Genomic DNA, 17018 nt, shown 5'->3' with positions numbered 1-17018 from the left:
GAGAAGAGAGGAGGGGAGGGGAGGGGAGAGAGGAGAAAGAACAGGGGAGGGGAAGGGAGGAGAGAAGATTTACACTCCTAAGTGTAGATTGGAGATATGGAGCATTAGCTTAATTTCAAAATTACACCAAAAGAGAGATTAACTCCAATATCTGAAGTGATCTGTGTGGTCTCCAGAGTCTGATGTACTGAGACCAAGGAAAAAAAGCTGTTAAAAAGAAAAACCAGAAATAGGAAAAAGTAAAAAAAATGGGCGCTCCCATCCTTTATGTATCTGGTTCTTCCTGCCACTTGTTTCAGTCCTGCCCAATGCTGGTATGTAGTTAAATCCTTCACAGTTGACTCCCGTGAAAATGGAGTTCTCAGTCAAGCGAAGTTTCCCACCCATATTCTAGACAATGGGAGAACATAACCAAATATGTTTGCCGAGTTTGCGAGGCAATTTATAAAATTTACTTTTCAGCAGCAAATTGTTAATTCATTTTTCACAATGCCACTGAAAGACGTTGACAATGACATTGCTTGCATTTTCATCCTTTATTTCAGCCAGAAATAAATTTCCTGTATTTCTGCAAATGTAAACATATCTCAGCTACCTAGGCTCTGACTGTGCCTAAATGTTCCTTTCACTATGATCTTGTTAAAACCGTCAGCAATTTGGCTTTCACTTACAATTCATTATAAATGGACTTTGCTCCCAAGAGCACTTTTTTCTCCTCACCTCTCCCACCTCCCTTCCTCACACGCTTTGAACAATTGCAAATCTTACCACTCTCATCCTGGGAGCCAAACATTATTCAGCTTTTTTGAAGTTTATCAGTGCTCAACAGCAGACTTTAAACTGTAATAATCTGCGTAACAGACTATAAAGTTAATAGTAGCTGGGTTTAAAAGTCAATAATATAGTCTACATTCAACAACTGGATTAGGATTACAGTGTTCCCTCGATTTTCGCGGGTTCGAACTTCGCGAAAAGTCTATACCACGCTTTTTCAAAAATATTAATTAAAAATACTTTGCGGGTTTTTTCCCTATACCATGGTTTTTCCCACCCAATGACGTCATATATCATTGCCAAACTTTCATCCGACTTTAATAAAAAAAATTTTAATAAACTTTAATAAAAAAACATGATGAGTAATGATCTAAATGGTTGCTAAAGGGAATGGGAAATTGCAGTTTAGGGGTTTAAAGTGTTAAGGGAAGGCTTGTGATACTGTTCATAGCCAAAAATAGTGTATTTACTTCCGCATCTCTACTTTGCGGAAATTCGACTTTCGCGGGTGGTCTCGGAATGCATCCCCCGCGAAAATCGAGGGAACACTGTATTCAAATTAAGACACAATTACAGTAGGAGCATAGAACATAAGAAGCAGGGACAGAGTAAAGATTAACAATGAAAAATAAAATAAAATATGACTATATGAATTGAACTCTTTGGCATCAGTAAATTGAGATTGAATAGAATGGGACATCTTTAGCCAGAACATCACATGAGTTATTACTCAAGACATGAAAAATTAAATAGTCTTATACTTATGAAGAGTATAGCAAGAATAGTACTTGACAACATTCATTCCAATAACCAAATAATATCTAGTAGATTTTATGGACAATCCTTTTATATGACGATCATTCAAATTTATACTTGGACCACCAAATCAAAGGATGTTCCTCTATGACTAAGTTCAATTTGAAATTTACATAACATGTGCTGCTTTTGATTGGAGACTGAAATACCAAAGTTGGAAACACGAAACAGGAAAATGTAGTTGGATTGTATGTCTCAGAAAACTGAAATGAAGCAAGAAGTCGATTTATCAATTTCTGCCACTCCAATGATTCATAGCTAACCCTGTCTTCAAACAAGCAAAATGATTCCTAAATACATTGACATCATTAGATGAATTACATAGAAATAAATTTGTCTCCATGATTTCTACAAAGAGGTGGAGGATGTTAATTATAGCATCAAAGACATGTCCAAATGCTCTCTGTGAAACAGGTCAAGAACTTTTCAGGTGTGGATTACAAGTGAAGCTAAAAAGAAGAAGAAAACCAAACAATTTTCACAACATGATCTTGAATCACTGTTTGCAAGGAAATGCTTTGAAGTCCTTAACTTCATTGAGGAATTATGGAATGAACTTAAATGAATAATTAAGGATGGATATGAAAAGAGACTGTCAAAAAATTAAGAAAAAAAAGAGAGTAAACTAGAACAGAACAAACTATGAACATTGCCAAGAAAAGAAGAGAATCAAAGCCAAGGAAGACAAACATTTCAGAAAGGAACTTAACAAAAGAGTTTCAGACAGCTGTCAAAAGAGACAAGACAGCATATTACAATATTGTAATATTGTAATATACCTGTAAAGACACTAAAGATGGAAGCAGGCATGTAAAAACAAGCAAAGCATATTACAATACTTGTAAAGGCACTGAAGATGGAAGCAGATATGTAAAAGCGAGCAGTCTTTGAAAAAAATCTCTGAACTCAGAAGATTGTTCCAATCTCTAATCTCTAAAGGATGCCAATGGACATTGAAAAGAAATTAAGGGAAGGTGGAAAGAATATACTGAAACACAAATTTGTCCAACAAATTATTCCTTACTTTTGAGAACATTTAGTATTAGAAGGTGAAGTTAGAACAGCACGATCATCATTATCTAGTTGGAAGATTATAGCAACTGATGGAATACCCATTGCAAGCAGAAGAAGAAATATCAGTTAAGTTTATAACCAAGCTATGCCAGCAAACCTGGAGGATACAATAACCAAATGAGAAGATTAGAAGATCTGCAATCCAATATCAAAAAAGGAGGAGTGTGCAAACAGTTGTGCAATATGCTTAATAATAATTCCACATGCTAGCAAAATAATGTTTAGGATCATCCAATGCAGATGGGAGCCTTACATGGAAAAAGAGACCCCAGATGTTTATGCTGGTTTTAGGAAAGGAGCATAAGATCTTATTGCTAATGAAAAATGAATAATTGAGAAAGCCAAAGAATACCAAAAATAAGTAAACATTTGCTTCATTGATTATAGAAAGGCCTCTGATTTTGTGGAAAGTGCTCAGAAAAATTGAGATTTTAGACGAGAAACATATGTACAGGTCAGGAAGTCACAATTTGGACAGAATTTGGTAAAACAGAATGACTCCAGATGATATAGGAATGTGACATGGCTTAATATTCTCCACATTTATTCAACTTATATGTGGAATATGTATTTGGAGAAACTAAATTGGAAGAAAATGAGTATGGTTTTAAAACTGGAAAAAGAAACATCAATAACCTGTACTACAGGTAAAACTCGAGTAATGCAACTTAAAAGGTGAAATGTCAGATATGAGAGAGACTCATTACATGCAAATCACAGCTTGAACTATCTTGCCTTGCATATAATGAGTCTCTCTCATAGATTATCTTTCACCTTTTAAGTTGCATTACTGAAATAAATGAACTTTTGCACAATATTCTAATTTTTTGAGTTTCACCTATATGCTGATGGTACTAGGTAATTATGTTAGCTGAATATGCAAAGGACTTGCAAGCCAAAGTGCTAAAGATCAAAGAACATGGGGGGGGAGGAGGAGAATGGAACTAAAATTAAATATAAAGAAGACCAAAGTAATGACAATAGGTAGAATAACCAATCTTAGAACTGACAATGAAGATATCAAACTAGAAGACAGGTTCTGCTTTTTAGGATGAACCATTAACAATTAAAAAAAACAAGCAATCAAGAAATGCATTGCATTTTAATATCCAGAAAAGCAGTCTTAAAGGTGAAACAACAGAGTTGTAAGGAACTTTGGAGCTTTTCTAGTCCAACTCCCTGCTTAGGCAGGAAACCTATGCAATTTCAGACAAATGGCTATGCAAGATCTTCTTTAAAACTTCCAGTGTTGGAGCATTCAAAACTTCTGAAGACAAGCTGTCCCACTGATTAACTGTTCTAACAGTCAGGTTATGTCCCCTTAGTTCTAAATCACTTCTCTCCTTGATTAGTTTCCACCCATTGCTTCTTGTTCTACCCACAAGTGCTTTGGAGAGTAGTTTGACTCCCTCTTTTTTGTGGCAAAGTCTTGGAAAAGATATTCATGAGTTATATCTACAAAGATCTGAATAATACAAGCATAGTATTCTCTGTGAAACACTATGGGAGTGAAAGTTGGACTTTAAAGAACCAGGATAGGAAGAGTATTGACAGCTTTGTACTTTGATGTTGGAGAAGATTCCTGAGAATACTGTGGACAGTCAGGAAAACAAACTGATGGATCATTGAATAAATCAACCCAGAGTTTTCACTCAAGGCAGAAATGACCAGACTTTTATTCTACTGTGGACACGTTATACAAAGAGCCACGTCTTGGGAAAAGTCCTTAATGCTGGGAAAAGTGGAAGGAAAGAGGAGAACAAGTTCACAGTGGTGATGAGCTAACTATGTGATTATTAGGAATCAAATACGACTTTATGGCACTCAACTAACACAATTTTCTCAGGCTTTAATAAATAAAGAATTTTATATCCTACCCAAGGGAATCAGTAAATTTCTTCTTTAAAAAAAAGACAGAATTAATGAATTTTCTATCAAACTAAATAACAGTCATTGAAAGAAACACAGAATTTTTGGGACACTCCTAATTAGAAATACTTTGGACATGATTACTTTACTATACCACTGTGTACTAATACATTCATTTCAGAGCAGTGAGGGAAGGGAAGAGATAATGAAACCTTGGCTACAGAGAGAAAGAAAAACTATGGAGAAACACAGAAGAAAAGAAATATGGGGGGGGGGATATACTTATACTGAAAAGAAGGGAGTTCATTACATTACTTCATTTCCTACAGCAGCTACAGGATTAGAGTATTTCGTGAAAATGACAAAAGCAGCATCACACCTTTGTGAGAGAAACTCTGTCCCTTTTATTCGTGCATGTAAGAACACATGAACAAAAGGGGTTGAACTGCATTGTGCCATAGTGGTGCCATGCTCATCGTTTTGTCATCCTTGTCCACTCACCAATGGTTGGTGAAAGAGACTTCTTTCTATCTCCATTCTGTATTAACCTCTCTAAAGAACTTGAATTAATTAGGGAGTTACAGGTTCTGGTATCCTCCAGCCTGAAACACAATCAATACATCACCCAGACTGAAATTGGAGCTTTGAGCTATAGTTGTTCTCAGTCTTCTTTATTAGAGTTGTGCACTCTAACAAAACCAACAACAATTCAGAAGTAATTTAGCCCATAGCACTTCACCGTTACTCATTAAATCACTGCAACTTCCTTTCAGACTTCTAGAATAAAGGTGTGGCTTATTTAACAAATCAATTCATTAATATTAATGAGACTTTTGAAGCAGTTATGTAGAAGGCTAAAAAAACCTCACACTTTTCTAGAAATGCCACAGACGTGCAGTGCAATGCACAAGGATCATAGCAATTAAAAATGTTTTCAAATCATGCACACTTCTCTTTATTTCATTTCCTTTATCATCCTTTAGGAAGTTTATGATAAAATCTGCTCATTCTGTTGCCATTATCTAACTTTAACTTGTTGCATATATCCTACGATTTTTATTAATATTGCTTCTTCATTGCTTATTTGACCCCTATGACAATCATTAAGTGTTGTACCACATGATTCTTGACAAATGTATATTTTATTTTATGTACATTGAGAGCATATGCACCAAGACAAATTCCTTGTGTGTCCAATCACACTTGGCCAATAAAAATTCTATTCTATTCTATTCTATTCTTAAGCACAGCTGCCTGAGGACATAAGGGGGTAATTGGTGAAGACACACAAAATTTCACCCAACTAACCAAGAGATAAATTAGCTACACTAATTAGATGTATCCAGAACTATCACTATCTTCCTGGTATGGTAATAGAAAGGGGGGGAAAGTACATTTTTATTTTTAGGATTTGTTTGTTTTTTATCAGAGCTAAAGTTCAAAGATCAGTTCTCCTCAAATATTGGGAATATTTCTAAATCGTGAGATTCACGTCAAACAGTGTGCATATGTACATATGCACAAATATATCACCAAAGATTTACTTGTGGGAGAAATAATTTGTGTTACATAGGGGTTGGACAGATAGGTTAGCAATCATTTAAAACCCTAGGAAATCTCACTGTGATAGAAAGAAGGAAGAAAATACTGTCTGCCTTTCTATCACATGATATTCTGTCCGTCTGTCTGTCTGTCTGTCTGTCTGTCTGTCTGTCTGTTTCTCTCTCTCTCTTTCTCTTTCTCTCTCTCTCTCTCTCTCTCTCTCTCTCACACACACACACAAACACACAATTCATAGACATGCCTTCAAATCATTCTTAACTCCTAACAATTGCCTGGACAAATTCCTGCACTTTTTTTGGTAAGATTTTGGAAGCCATTGTTCCTAGAGCTGAGAGAGAATAATTGGCCCAAAGTCACCCTGCTGGTTTTGTCAGTCGTCTGGTTAAAACTATAATACACAAAACTGGTTAGAATAGAATAAAGTAGAGTAGAGTAGAGTAGAGTAGAGTAGAGTAGAGTAGAGTAGAGTAGAGTAGAGTAGAGTAGAGTAGAGTAGAGTAGAGTAGAATAGAATAGAATAGAATAGAATAGAATAGAATAGAATAGTTGGAAGGGACCTTGGAGGTTTTCTAGACCAATCCCCTGCGTGGGCAGAAAACCTTATACCACTTCAGATAAATGGTTATCCAATATCTTCTTAAAAACTTCCAGTGCTGGGCATAGTTCCCTCTAAGCTGAGCAGTGAGCAATCGCTCACTTAAAAATCATCATCAACTCAGAGTTTTCCAAACCTGCCCAGAAGCCGAGAGGGAAAGAGTGAGAGGGAAGGAGAGAGAGAGGAAGAGAGGAAGAGAGGAAGAGAGAGAAACAGATAGAAAAAAGAGAGGAAGGAAAAGAATGGGAGTAAGGAAGAGAGAAAGAAAATCAAAATCTAGTTTGAAACTAGCTCAACTATTTAAGTGGCATTTTGATATTGATAGAGTTGCCCTATTATGAGCTCACTGTTATAGACACACAGTACAGTATTTTATTTTGAAATTCTCTGAGGCAAAACAGGGTGGGTTTTTTATTTGTTTGTCTGTCTGTCTGTCTGTCTGTCTGTCTGTCTGTCTGTCTGTCTGTCTGTCTGTCTGTCTATCTATCTATCTATCTATCTATCTATCATCTATTTATTTATTTATTTATTTATTTATTTATTATTTCTGTGCCGCCCAGTCCCGAAGGGACTGCCGCTCAGACACTATACTTTTCCGCCCCCCCCCCCAAAAAAATTAGAGGGAACACTGGTGCTGGGGCATTCACAACTTCTGGAGGCAAGTTGTTCCACTGATTAATTGTTCTAACTGTCAGGAATTTTCTCCTTCCTTCTATGTTGTTTCTCTCCTTGATTAGTTTCCACCCATTGGTTCTTGTTCTGCCCTCAGGTGCTTTGGAGAATAGTTTGACTCCTTCTTCTTTATTGTGACCCCTGAGATATCAGAACACTGTTATCATGTCTCCCCAGTCCTTCTTTTCATTAAATTAGACATACTCAGTTTCTGCAACGGTTCTTTATATGTCTTAGCCTCCAGTCCCCTAATCATCTTTATTGCTCTTCTCTGCACTCTTTCTAGAGTCTCTACATCTTTTTTATATCATGGCAACCAAAACTGAATGCAGTATTCCAAGTGCGGCCTTACCAAGGCATTATACTTCACGAGATCCTGATTCTATCCCTCTGTTAATGGAGCCTAGGACTGTGTTGGCTTTTTTGGCAGCTGCACTCCACTATAAACTCCACTTGTGTGAAAGCCCAACACTTCAGAAGAACTTGAGGATGTTGGGCAGCTTAGGTTTTTCAGGTTTTCCAGTCTCTCAACAGGAGGGGAAAGAAGGAAGAGACTTGGAGCAGAACTAGAAGATAAATGGCTAGCAATTTAAGTAATCATGGGTTCCTGAACAGATGCAGATTTCAGGCTGATTTGAAAATTCCCAAAGAGGAGTCAGCATAGAAACCATTATGACAGGCGGACAACTACATGGTGTGAGACCTGTCTCCTGGTACAGAGATTCAGAGAAAAAAGAGGTTAGGCTATCCATGAACGCTAAGCCAGCTAACCTTTATCTGAAAGCTTTGATTCACTCTTTGGGAAATTTAATTATAGCTATATACTTTTAGGATATGATGCTGCCACATTAGCAGAAGTAATTTGGTTAGGCAGGGCACTTATCTTGGAGCAGAAAATTGCATAGACAATGCAATTAGGCCATAAAGCCATTTACCACATTTATTTAAAAGCAGAAGCCAGAAAAGGGAGGGGAGATGAAGTTCTGGCTGTATAATCTTTGTCTAGTTAATTAACTGGGGGTGGGGGGGAGGGAATCAGTCAGAGAAACTAATATTTTGTAACTGATGAAATAGTACAAATAAATAACAAAATGACCTGGTGTGCACCGTGTCTTGTCAGTTCAATCCTAAAAGTTCACAATAATCACAGCAATGTTGACTGGTATTCAAGCTGAATTCCACCCAGCATCCAAACAATATTTGTTTTGTTTCAGATCATTTCCTGCCAGAATAATCAAATTATTGCAAGACATATCTCTGGTACTAATTTAGAAGTACACAATATTGATTGTAATCTAAATATTGTGTGAATGGTTTTTTTTAAAAAAATGATTCTCATAATGACATTCTAGCACTGCATCTTAGGAATTGCAACTGGATTGTTTTTAAAACTTGTTATAAATGCATAAACCAGCAGCCTTCAAACTATGTTCTAATGAAAAGTGGAAATTTTGGTGGAAGTAGGAACATGGGAGGACCATATGGTGGAGGAAACTGTGGTCCTGGAGGAAGTGGTGGAAGTGGGGGATATGGAGGGAGGAGTCGTTATTGAACTTCTGTAAGCTTTTTATGGGCTTCACTGTATAAATAGGAGAGGATGAGCCCAGAGATAACAGAACAGCTTCAGGTTTTCGAAATAACTTAGTTAAGGAAACACTTATCTCAGTCATGCATAAATATGCAGTGATATGGCAGAAGACACCAGAGCAGATGCAGAGAGCCATTTTGTGAATGGATTGGATTATTTAATATCATACCTTACTGTGGAGGAAGGATTGTAAAAATGCCTTTGAGACAGTTTCTTAGCTTTTTCATTGTTGTTTCTTTTTAGTGGCCTTTGTAAGAGTGTAGAAGCATTCCTAATATAATGTTAAATTTGTAAGTTTCAGGTGACATGTAAAACCTTTTTAAAAAAAAATTCTCTAAAAGTTTTGAAAAGCTATTAGCCAGGATCATGGTGTAATAAGACATAACGTTTTCCTTTGAAAAAAATTTAAGTACGTGTGTAGAGTTAAGAAGCTGTTGTACATTTATGATTTAATTAACAGCCCCGAGTCTATAGAGAGGGGTGGCATTCAAATCAAATCAAATCAAATCAAATCAAATCAAATCAATAAATCCAAAGAAGTAGTAACTCTCATTAATATTCAAATGACCAAATTCGCGGTAATTATCACAGTATCTACTGCAAATCCCTGAGAACAAATATTTAGGGCATTTTTAAATGCAGAAAGATAAAACTGTTTAATGTGGCCCAGACTTTCTGGGTGTTGGATGGCATATATAGTTTCTAAATTATTATTATTAATATTAAATCCAAGAGATAACTGTCAATTATGCAGTTTTTAAATCAGGATCATTGGTGTCAGATTAAAAACACAACTATTATTGTTTCATCATAGCATTCTGAATTTAATAAAACTGGTGGTTAACTAAGACGGTTTTAAAAAGAAATGAGGTCTTTAGAAAACCAGTAGCTTTGGCAGCTTTTTTAAAAAAGCCAGGTATTTATCTTTTCGCTTCAGAAAACCACAAAAAATAACTGCAATGCTGTGAATAATCTTGAAACTTCAAAGCTTACATGCCCAATGCAATGTTTTAAGATCATTAAACTACAGAGCTACTATAACGAAAGTCAATAATTACCCAAGCTCTTTATGACCAATGCCAAACATTTTCCTTATGGTTAACAATAACAAATTGTTACAAATGGAATCCTTTTCCAACTTCAGTAGCTACTTTGTAGTACCCTGAGCTACAATTGAACATTACTGTCTCCCAAAGAAGAGGGCAGTAGTTTTCTCTATATGCTTCAGCAACAAATTTGGCTTACACATTATAGTTTATATTGGATTCAAGAAAGAGAAACTATAGGAAGTGAATTTATTTATGTTGCCTTCTCATTGAAAAAGTTCCAGAACAGAATGGATCTTTCTTTCTCCCATCTAACTGGCCAGAGCTGGTGGGAGCTATAGTCCAAATTATCTAACAAGGTCAGTTTGCTTACCCCTGAGGTCAATAGATTGAGACACAAATTCATTTCCCACTTGCTACATATGGGAAGCTCAGTTGAACCAAGAACCTTTTCTAACTGAAAGGAAACAGTTAAATATGACCCTATAAAGAAGTTGCAGGAGACAATTTAGGTCACCTACAGCAGTGATTTTCAACCTTTTTTGAGCTGCGGCACATTTTTTACATATACAAAATCATGGGGCACATTGAGCGGGGGGGGGGGGGGGGGCTAAAAAAAGTTTGGACCAAAAAATTATCTCTCTCTTCCTCCCTTTCAGTCTATTTCTCTTTCTCTCTCTTCCTTCCTTCCTCTCTCTCTCCATCCCTTTCTTTCTCTCTTCCTTCCTTCCTCTCTTTTTTGCTCTTTCTATCTCTCCCTCCTTCCCTGCCTTTCTTTCTCTCTCTCTCTTTCTTTCTCTCTCTCTCTTGCTTTCTTTCTCTCTCTCGCTGAGCTTCGCGGCACACCTGACCATGTCTCGCGGCACACTAGTGTGCCCCGGCACACTGGTTGAAAAACACTGACCTACAGCAAGACCTTTGCTCAGTGCTGCTTTCTTAATACGTTTAATGGTGATGCTATTGTCTGCAATGACATATAAGTACCATATTTTTCAGATTTGGGGGAAGAAAACAAGAAAAAAAAGAATTCTGCCTCTGCCTACCAGCATCAGGATTAGTGGGGTCCTCGCTTCCACTCGGATTTTGATAATAGCAGCACAGATTTTTAAATCTGTTCTAACAATAAAAATGAATTTTGCTTTCTAAGATTACAGAAATGCAAAGTGAATAAGAAATTACAAGTAGTCACATATGATTGTATAATATTCTGTGCTTTGTATTATTAATAAAACATATTAGTAGCATATATTTTTCAGAATCCACTTTTGTTGCATAAGGTAAATCTCCAATTTCTGCGATGGAAGTAATCAGTTTACTTGTATAAGGTGACTAACCAAATTTCCCAATAAAAGCCTCCTCAGATAATACTAGGAAATGCTAGGAAAAGAATAATGAGATTTCTTTAAAACACATATTCTTCAAACTTTTAATCAGACTTTCTGTTTTACTATGCATCTGTTGATATTTTTTTCTGCAGAAATTGGGATGGAATTTAACTGGAGTGGTGGGGTGAGGTATGACTTTCATGGGGGCAGAAGACAGACTTGGCTCCACTCCAAAAATGCCCCGATCTTCTTACCTATTACCACAGGCATTAAACAAAAGCATTTTCAGGTGGCAGATCCCTCTCTCCAATTGTAAAAAGGGTGCAATTGAAGGAAAGAGTTTCCAGCTAGCAGATTCCCCTCCATTTTGGGGGAGGGGGAATCTTCCAGCTGGAAACACTTTCTTCCACGATCCTTGTGTTTCAGGCACCCTTTTTACAATCGGAGAGGGGGACTGGCACCTGAAAACACTTTCATTTAAAAGGCTTTCAACGCAGTTCCCTGGGCTGCCTCGGGAATCAGGCTCTGATTAAGGCAGCCAAGCCGCAGGGGCTTGCTGGAAAGCCTAGTAGCACACTCACAAAATGGCAGGTCCAGGAGGACTGATGTGCTGCCTCTCTATCAGGCCTTTTTGAGAGGAAGGCCGGCATTCAAAGCCCTTTCCCAGGAAGCTTTGGGAATCAGGCTCCATGTGGAAGTGAGGATCCCTGTCGCCTGGAACCACCCGAAAGTGCAATGTTCAGAGCGTTTGGGTGGGGCTATATTCGAAGTATAAGACGCACCCAGATTTTCACTCTCTTTTTGGGGGAGGGGGGCGAGGTGCATCTTATACTCCAAAAAATACAGTAAATCAAGGTAGTCAGCTTTTAGGTTTCAGTCCACTATCCCAAAATAAGAAGAATCAGATATCAATGAGCTGCATTTGGAACAAGAGAAAAAATAACAGGAAGAATCTGCATAAAATGACTATACTCCCTCCCCATGCTTTTTGATAGAAACATAGAAACATAGAAGTCTGGCGGCAGAAAAAGACCTCATGGTCCATCTAGTCTGCCCTTATACTATTTTCTGTATTTTATCTTAGGATGGATATATGTTTATCCCAGGGATGTTTAAATTCAGTTACTGTGGATTTATCTACCACATCTGCTGGAAGTTTGTTCCAAGGATCTACTACTCTTTCAGTAAAATAATATTTTCTCATGTTGCTTTTGATCTTTCCCCCAACTAACTTCAGATTGTGTCCCCTTGTTCTTGTGTTCACTTTTCTGTTAAAAACACTTCCCTCCTGGACCTTATTTAACCCTTTAATATATTTAAATGTTTCGATCATGTCCCCCCTTTTCCTTCTGTCCTCCAGACTATACAGATTGAGTTCATTAAGTCTTTCCTGATACGTTTTATGCTTAAGACCTTCCACCATTCTTGTAGCCCGTCTTTGCACCCGTTCAATTTTGTCAATATCTTTTTGTAGGTGAGGTCTCCAGAACTGAACACAGTATTCCAAATGTCGTCTCACCAGCATTCTATATAGTGGGATCATAATCTCCCTCTTCCTGCTTGTTATACTTCTAGCTATGCAGCCAAGCATCCTACTTGCTTTCCCTACCACCTGACTGCACTGTTCACCCATTTTGAGACTGTCAGAAATCACTACCCCTAAATCCTTTTCTTTGAAGTATTTGCCAACACTGAACTGCCAATACAATACTCAGATTGAGGATTCCTTTTCCCCAAGTGCATTATTTTACATTTGGAAACATTAAACTGCAGTTTCCATTGCTTAGACCATTTATCTAGTAAAGCTAAATCATTTACCATATTACAGACGCCTCCAGGAATATCAACCCTATTGCACACTTTAGAGTCATCGGCAAATAGGCAAACCTTCCCTACCAAACCTTCCCCTATGTCACTCACAAATATATTAAAAAGAATAGGACCCAGAACAGATCCTTGTGGCACACCGCTTGTGACCTGACTCTGCTCAGAATACTCGCCATTAACAATAACTCTCTGATGTCTACGCTTCAGCCAGCTGCAAATCCACTGAACTATCCAGGGATTAAGTCCAATCTTCACTAATTTATCTATCAGCTCTTTATGTGGAACCGTATCAAAGGCTTTGCTGAAGTCCAGGTAGGCAATATCCACGGCACCACTTTCATCCAACACCTTTGTGACATAGTCAAAGAAATCAATGAGATTAGTCTGACATGATTTGCCTTCAGTAAAGCCATGCTGATTTGGGTCTAATAAGTTATTGTTTTTTAGGTGCTGATTTATCCTCTTTTTGAGTAGAGTCTCCATCATTTTAACTACAACTGATGTCAAGCTAACTGGCCTGTAGTTACCAGCTTCTTCTCTACTGCCCTTCTTGTGAATAGGCACAACACTGGCCATTCTCCAATCCTCAGGAACTTCTCCTGTTAACAAGGATTGGTTAAACAAATCAGTCAGGGGGGTAGCAATGACAGATCTGAGTTCTTTAAGAACTCTGGGGTGGATGCCATCTGGACCCATTGCCTTATTTATCTTTAATCGTTCAAGTTCTTCTAAGACATCGGCTTCTAAGATCACTGGAGCTGAATCCGTACAGCTGGAAGCAATGCTATATCCCTCTATAGTATTATTTTGTAAGGTGTCTTTTGAGAAAACTGAACAGAAGTAGCTATTGAAATGGTCAGCGATCTCCTTATTCCCATTAATGCATGTATTATTCCCGGTACTTTTGATGATAAGAAAAGGGATTTGACATTGCTGAAAGTGAGGAAAGATGGCAATAATCCTAAAAATGATCCCTAGGATATGTAGCAAAACTAGCCTGCTGCCATGCATTCTTCCCTAATCCAACCTAAGAACAACACAGAACAATCCAGCCCAAATAGAGTTATTTATTTGCTCTTTCCCTATAGACAGACTCTTGCTAGACTATACCTCTGCCATAACAACTAGACACAAGGACAGTTTTTCTCTGAATGCCCTCACTCTGCTAAACAACTATTTCCCACAACACACCCAATTATACTTGGCCAATAAAGAATTTTGTTTATTCTATTCTATTCTATTCTATTCTATTCTACTCTTCTCTACTCTATTCTATTCTAACCCAACCGATGTACCCAGGAAAATGGCTACGCTAAATCTTTCCCTCGGACTCCAAACCAACTCTGAGCTGTGTTGTTTCATCTCATCCCTCTCCTTAGAATATGCTCCTTCCTTCCTGGGAAAGTGCCACTTCATGGTAGTCCATCATGCCACGTCCTCCTTCAGAGACACAATTCATCACACATATAGTCTACAGTGAATAGCTATGTTAATATTTGGCTACTCAGCTTCTCTCTGCTTCCAATAGATCGTTTTAGCAGTTTTAATTGCCGCCATTTAGTTACTGGGCTAACTTCAAAGGGTTTGTTTTAATTTTTGAAGCTTTAAGTCCAAGGAGTTGTGGGGAGGGATTTTCCAAGAATTTCATTTGTTTTTGGCTGGATCTGTTGGGAGTTTATAGGCATGCCAGGAAATAAAGCAGGTTCAAAACAAGAAGAAACCATGTCAAATATACAGTGAAGTCCATATGTATGGTAAAGTGAGATAGGCCAGAGCTAATGGCTGAAAGCAGTATTATGCAAAAACAACTAAAGCTACAATCTTCCTGTATTGCCTTATCAAGTACACTTGAGTCCTGATGAGGGCAGCAGTTCCTTAGTTTTCTAATTATTTTTGCACAACAGTTATACTCATCTTTACCATGTGATTTACAATATGGATTCCGCTTTACAAACCATAACCCATTTTAATTACTATTGTTGATGCAAAGATGTGAAACAAGCATCTTATGCTGCTATATACCATCTTGTGGAGCGAGGCAGAAAGAACATATTAAAACCTAGTCACATATTTACCAAACTTTGGTTGCAATAGAAAAAAAATGATCCAGATATCTCTTTGAAGTGATCGACAAGTCAATTGCATCCAAAATAATTTTGATGGGAAAGTTAAATTTGAATTACCGGTAATTTTATCTTAATGCTGTGATATCCATAATGATTTATGTAATTTACATCATGATGGAAATTATATCATTTATAAAACAATACAGTAAGCATGTGTCTATATGTGGTAGTATGTTTTGAAATTTGGAACAATGTGAATAACTGTTTAAATATCTTTTGCTAGTATTCTTACCTGGAACTCTTTTGGCCCAGTTGATCATATGAACCAGTTCTCGATCAGCAAGGTTGGTCAACAATGTCATCATTGAAGCTTCGTTGAAAGGTCTGTTAGGGTCGTATTCTGAATAGACAATAGGAGGTTCTGCCTCTAGCAAAGCAGAAACCATCTGATCTGCAGAGAGGGATAGGGCTGGGCTGTTTTTTTTAGTATGTTTTATCATTAGTGGCCCTGGCCAAAGATTTGGGCTCCTTGCCTCTGCTACTGTGCCTATGTTTCTGCTATCATGTTCTTCTCTTTGACGTTTGTGCTTCAGTATTCGGCCACCTCTACGATCTTTTCGAATTCCTGGAAGAAGATATAAATGCAAAGAATATATATTATCCACTGACGTCTCTAATGTGACAGCATTGAAACATAAATCTGGAAACCATGCAAGGTTTATTTAAGCCATCTTCAGACATGAGATACCCTGCAATTAACAACAGGCGATTCATAGCATCAAATCTTACAAAACTCTCAGCATCTTGATTATAGAATGCAACAAGCAGCATGCAGAAATAAAATACAGTGTTCCCTCAATTTCTGCGGGGCATGCGTTCCGAGACCACCCGCGAAAGTCGAATTTCCGCGAAGTAGAGATGCGGAAGTAAATACACCATTTTTGGCTATGGACAGTATCACAAGCCTTCCCTTAACACTTTAAACCCCTAAATTACCATTCCCCATTCCCTTAACAACCATTTACTCACCATTATTACTGGTACTCACCATTGAATAAGACACTTGGTGATCCTGATATTTATAAACATAATTATTTATTAACAATAAATTTTTTTTGTTATTTATTTGCAAAAATTATTAGTTTGGCAATGACATATGACGTCATTGGGTGGGAAAAACCGTGGTATAGGAAAAAATCCGCAAAGTATTTTTTAATTAATATTTTTTGAAAAACCGTGGTATAGGCTATTCGCGAAGTTCGAACCCGCGAAAATCGAGGGAACACTGTATAAGGTACTAACCTATATTTGAGCAAAAAGCATTTTATAGGAGAATTGTGACACATTAATTGCAACATTGTAAAGCACTATGAGGAGCCTAATGCCCCGCAGGAATAAAATGCCTTGTGCCAGTTCTGAAATAAATTATTTTATAACCAGTTATTTATTAGTTCAGTACCTACTAACATAGAGGCAACCCTAAATTTACAAACACTTTCTGGAAGATCTGATCAGATCATACTCTTCTGTACAGAACATTAAACTAGTCCTAGACAGCTAGGAATCACTATTCAAATATACTTCCTGATTATTTTCAACTTTATAACATTTGGTTTTGAAGTGAGTCTTCTCTCAAATGAGCAAAGCATACCCTTGACAAGAAATAATTAGGAATTAGAGAACAGCTTTTAGGCCTATTTCCTCAATGGGAAAGAACACTGCAGAAGCAGAGTCTGAAAGAAAAGATTACATTATTATCTGAGAACTTTTTCACAAGTAAAATTTTTGTTCTGATTTCTTTCT

General features: G+C 37.3%; 1 protein-coding gene across 6 annotated transcripts in view; it reads right to left on the bottom strand.

The window, feature by feature from the left end:
• ESR1 (estrogen receptor 1) overlaps positions 1–17018 on the bottom strand; it is a 258921-nt gene that overhangs the window by 39309 nt on the left and 202594 nt on the right. For all 6 annotated transcript variants that reach the window (XM_070733732.1, XM_070733728.1, XM_070733727.1 and 3 more), the window contains one exon: positions 15508–15840. In XM_070733732.1, coding sequence (XP_070589833.1) covers positions 15508–15840 — 333 coding nt within the window. The remainder of the gene's footprint in view (positions 1–15507; positions 15841–17018) is intronic.

Source organism: Erythrolamprus reginae, chromosome 1 (assembly GCF_031021105.1).
Source record: "Erythrolamprus reginae isolate rEryReg1 chromosome 1, rEryReg1.hap1, whole genome shotgun sequence".
In the NCBI taxonomy this organism is placed as follows: domain Eukaryota; kingdom Metazoa; phylum Chordata; class Lepidosauria; order Squamata; family Dipsadidae; genus Erythrolamprus; species Erythrolamprus reginae.
This window is presented reverse-complemented; position numbering and strand designations above follow the sequence as displayed.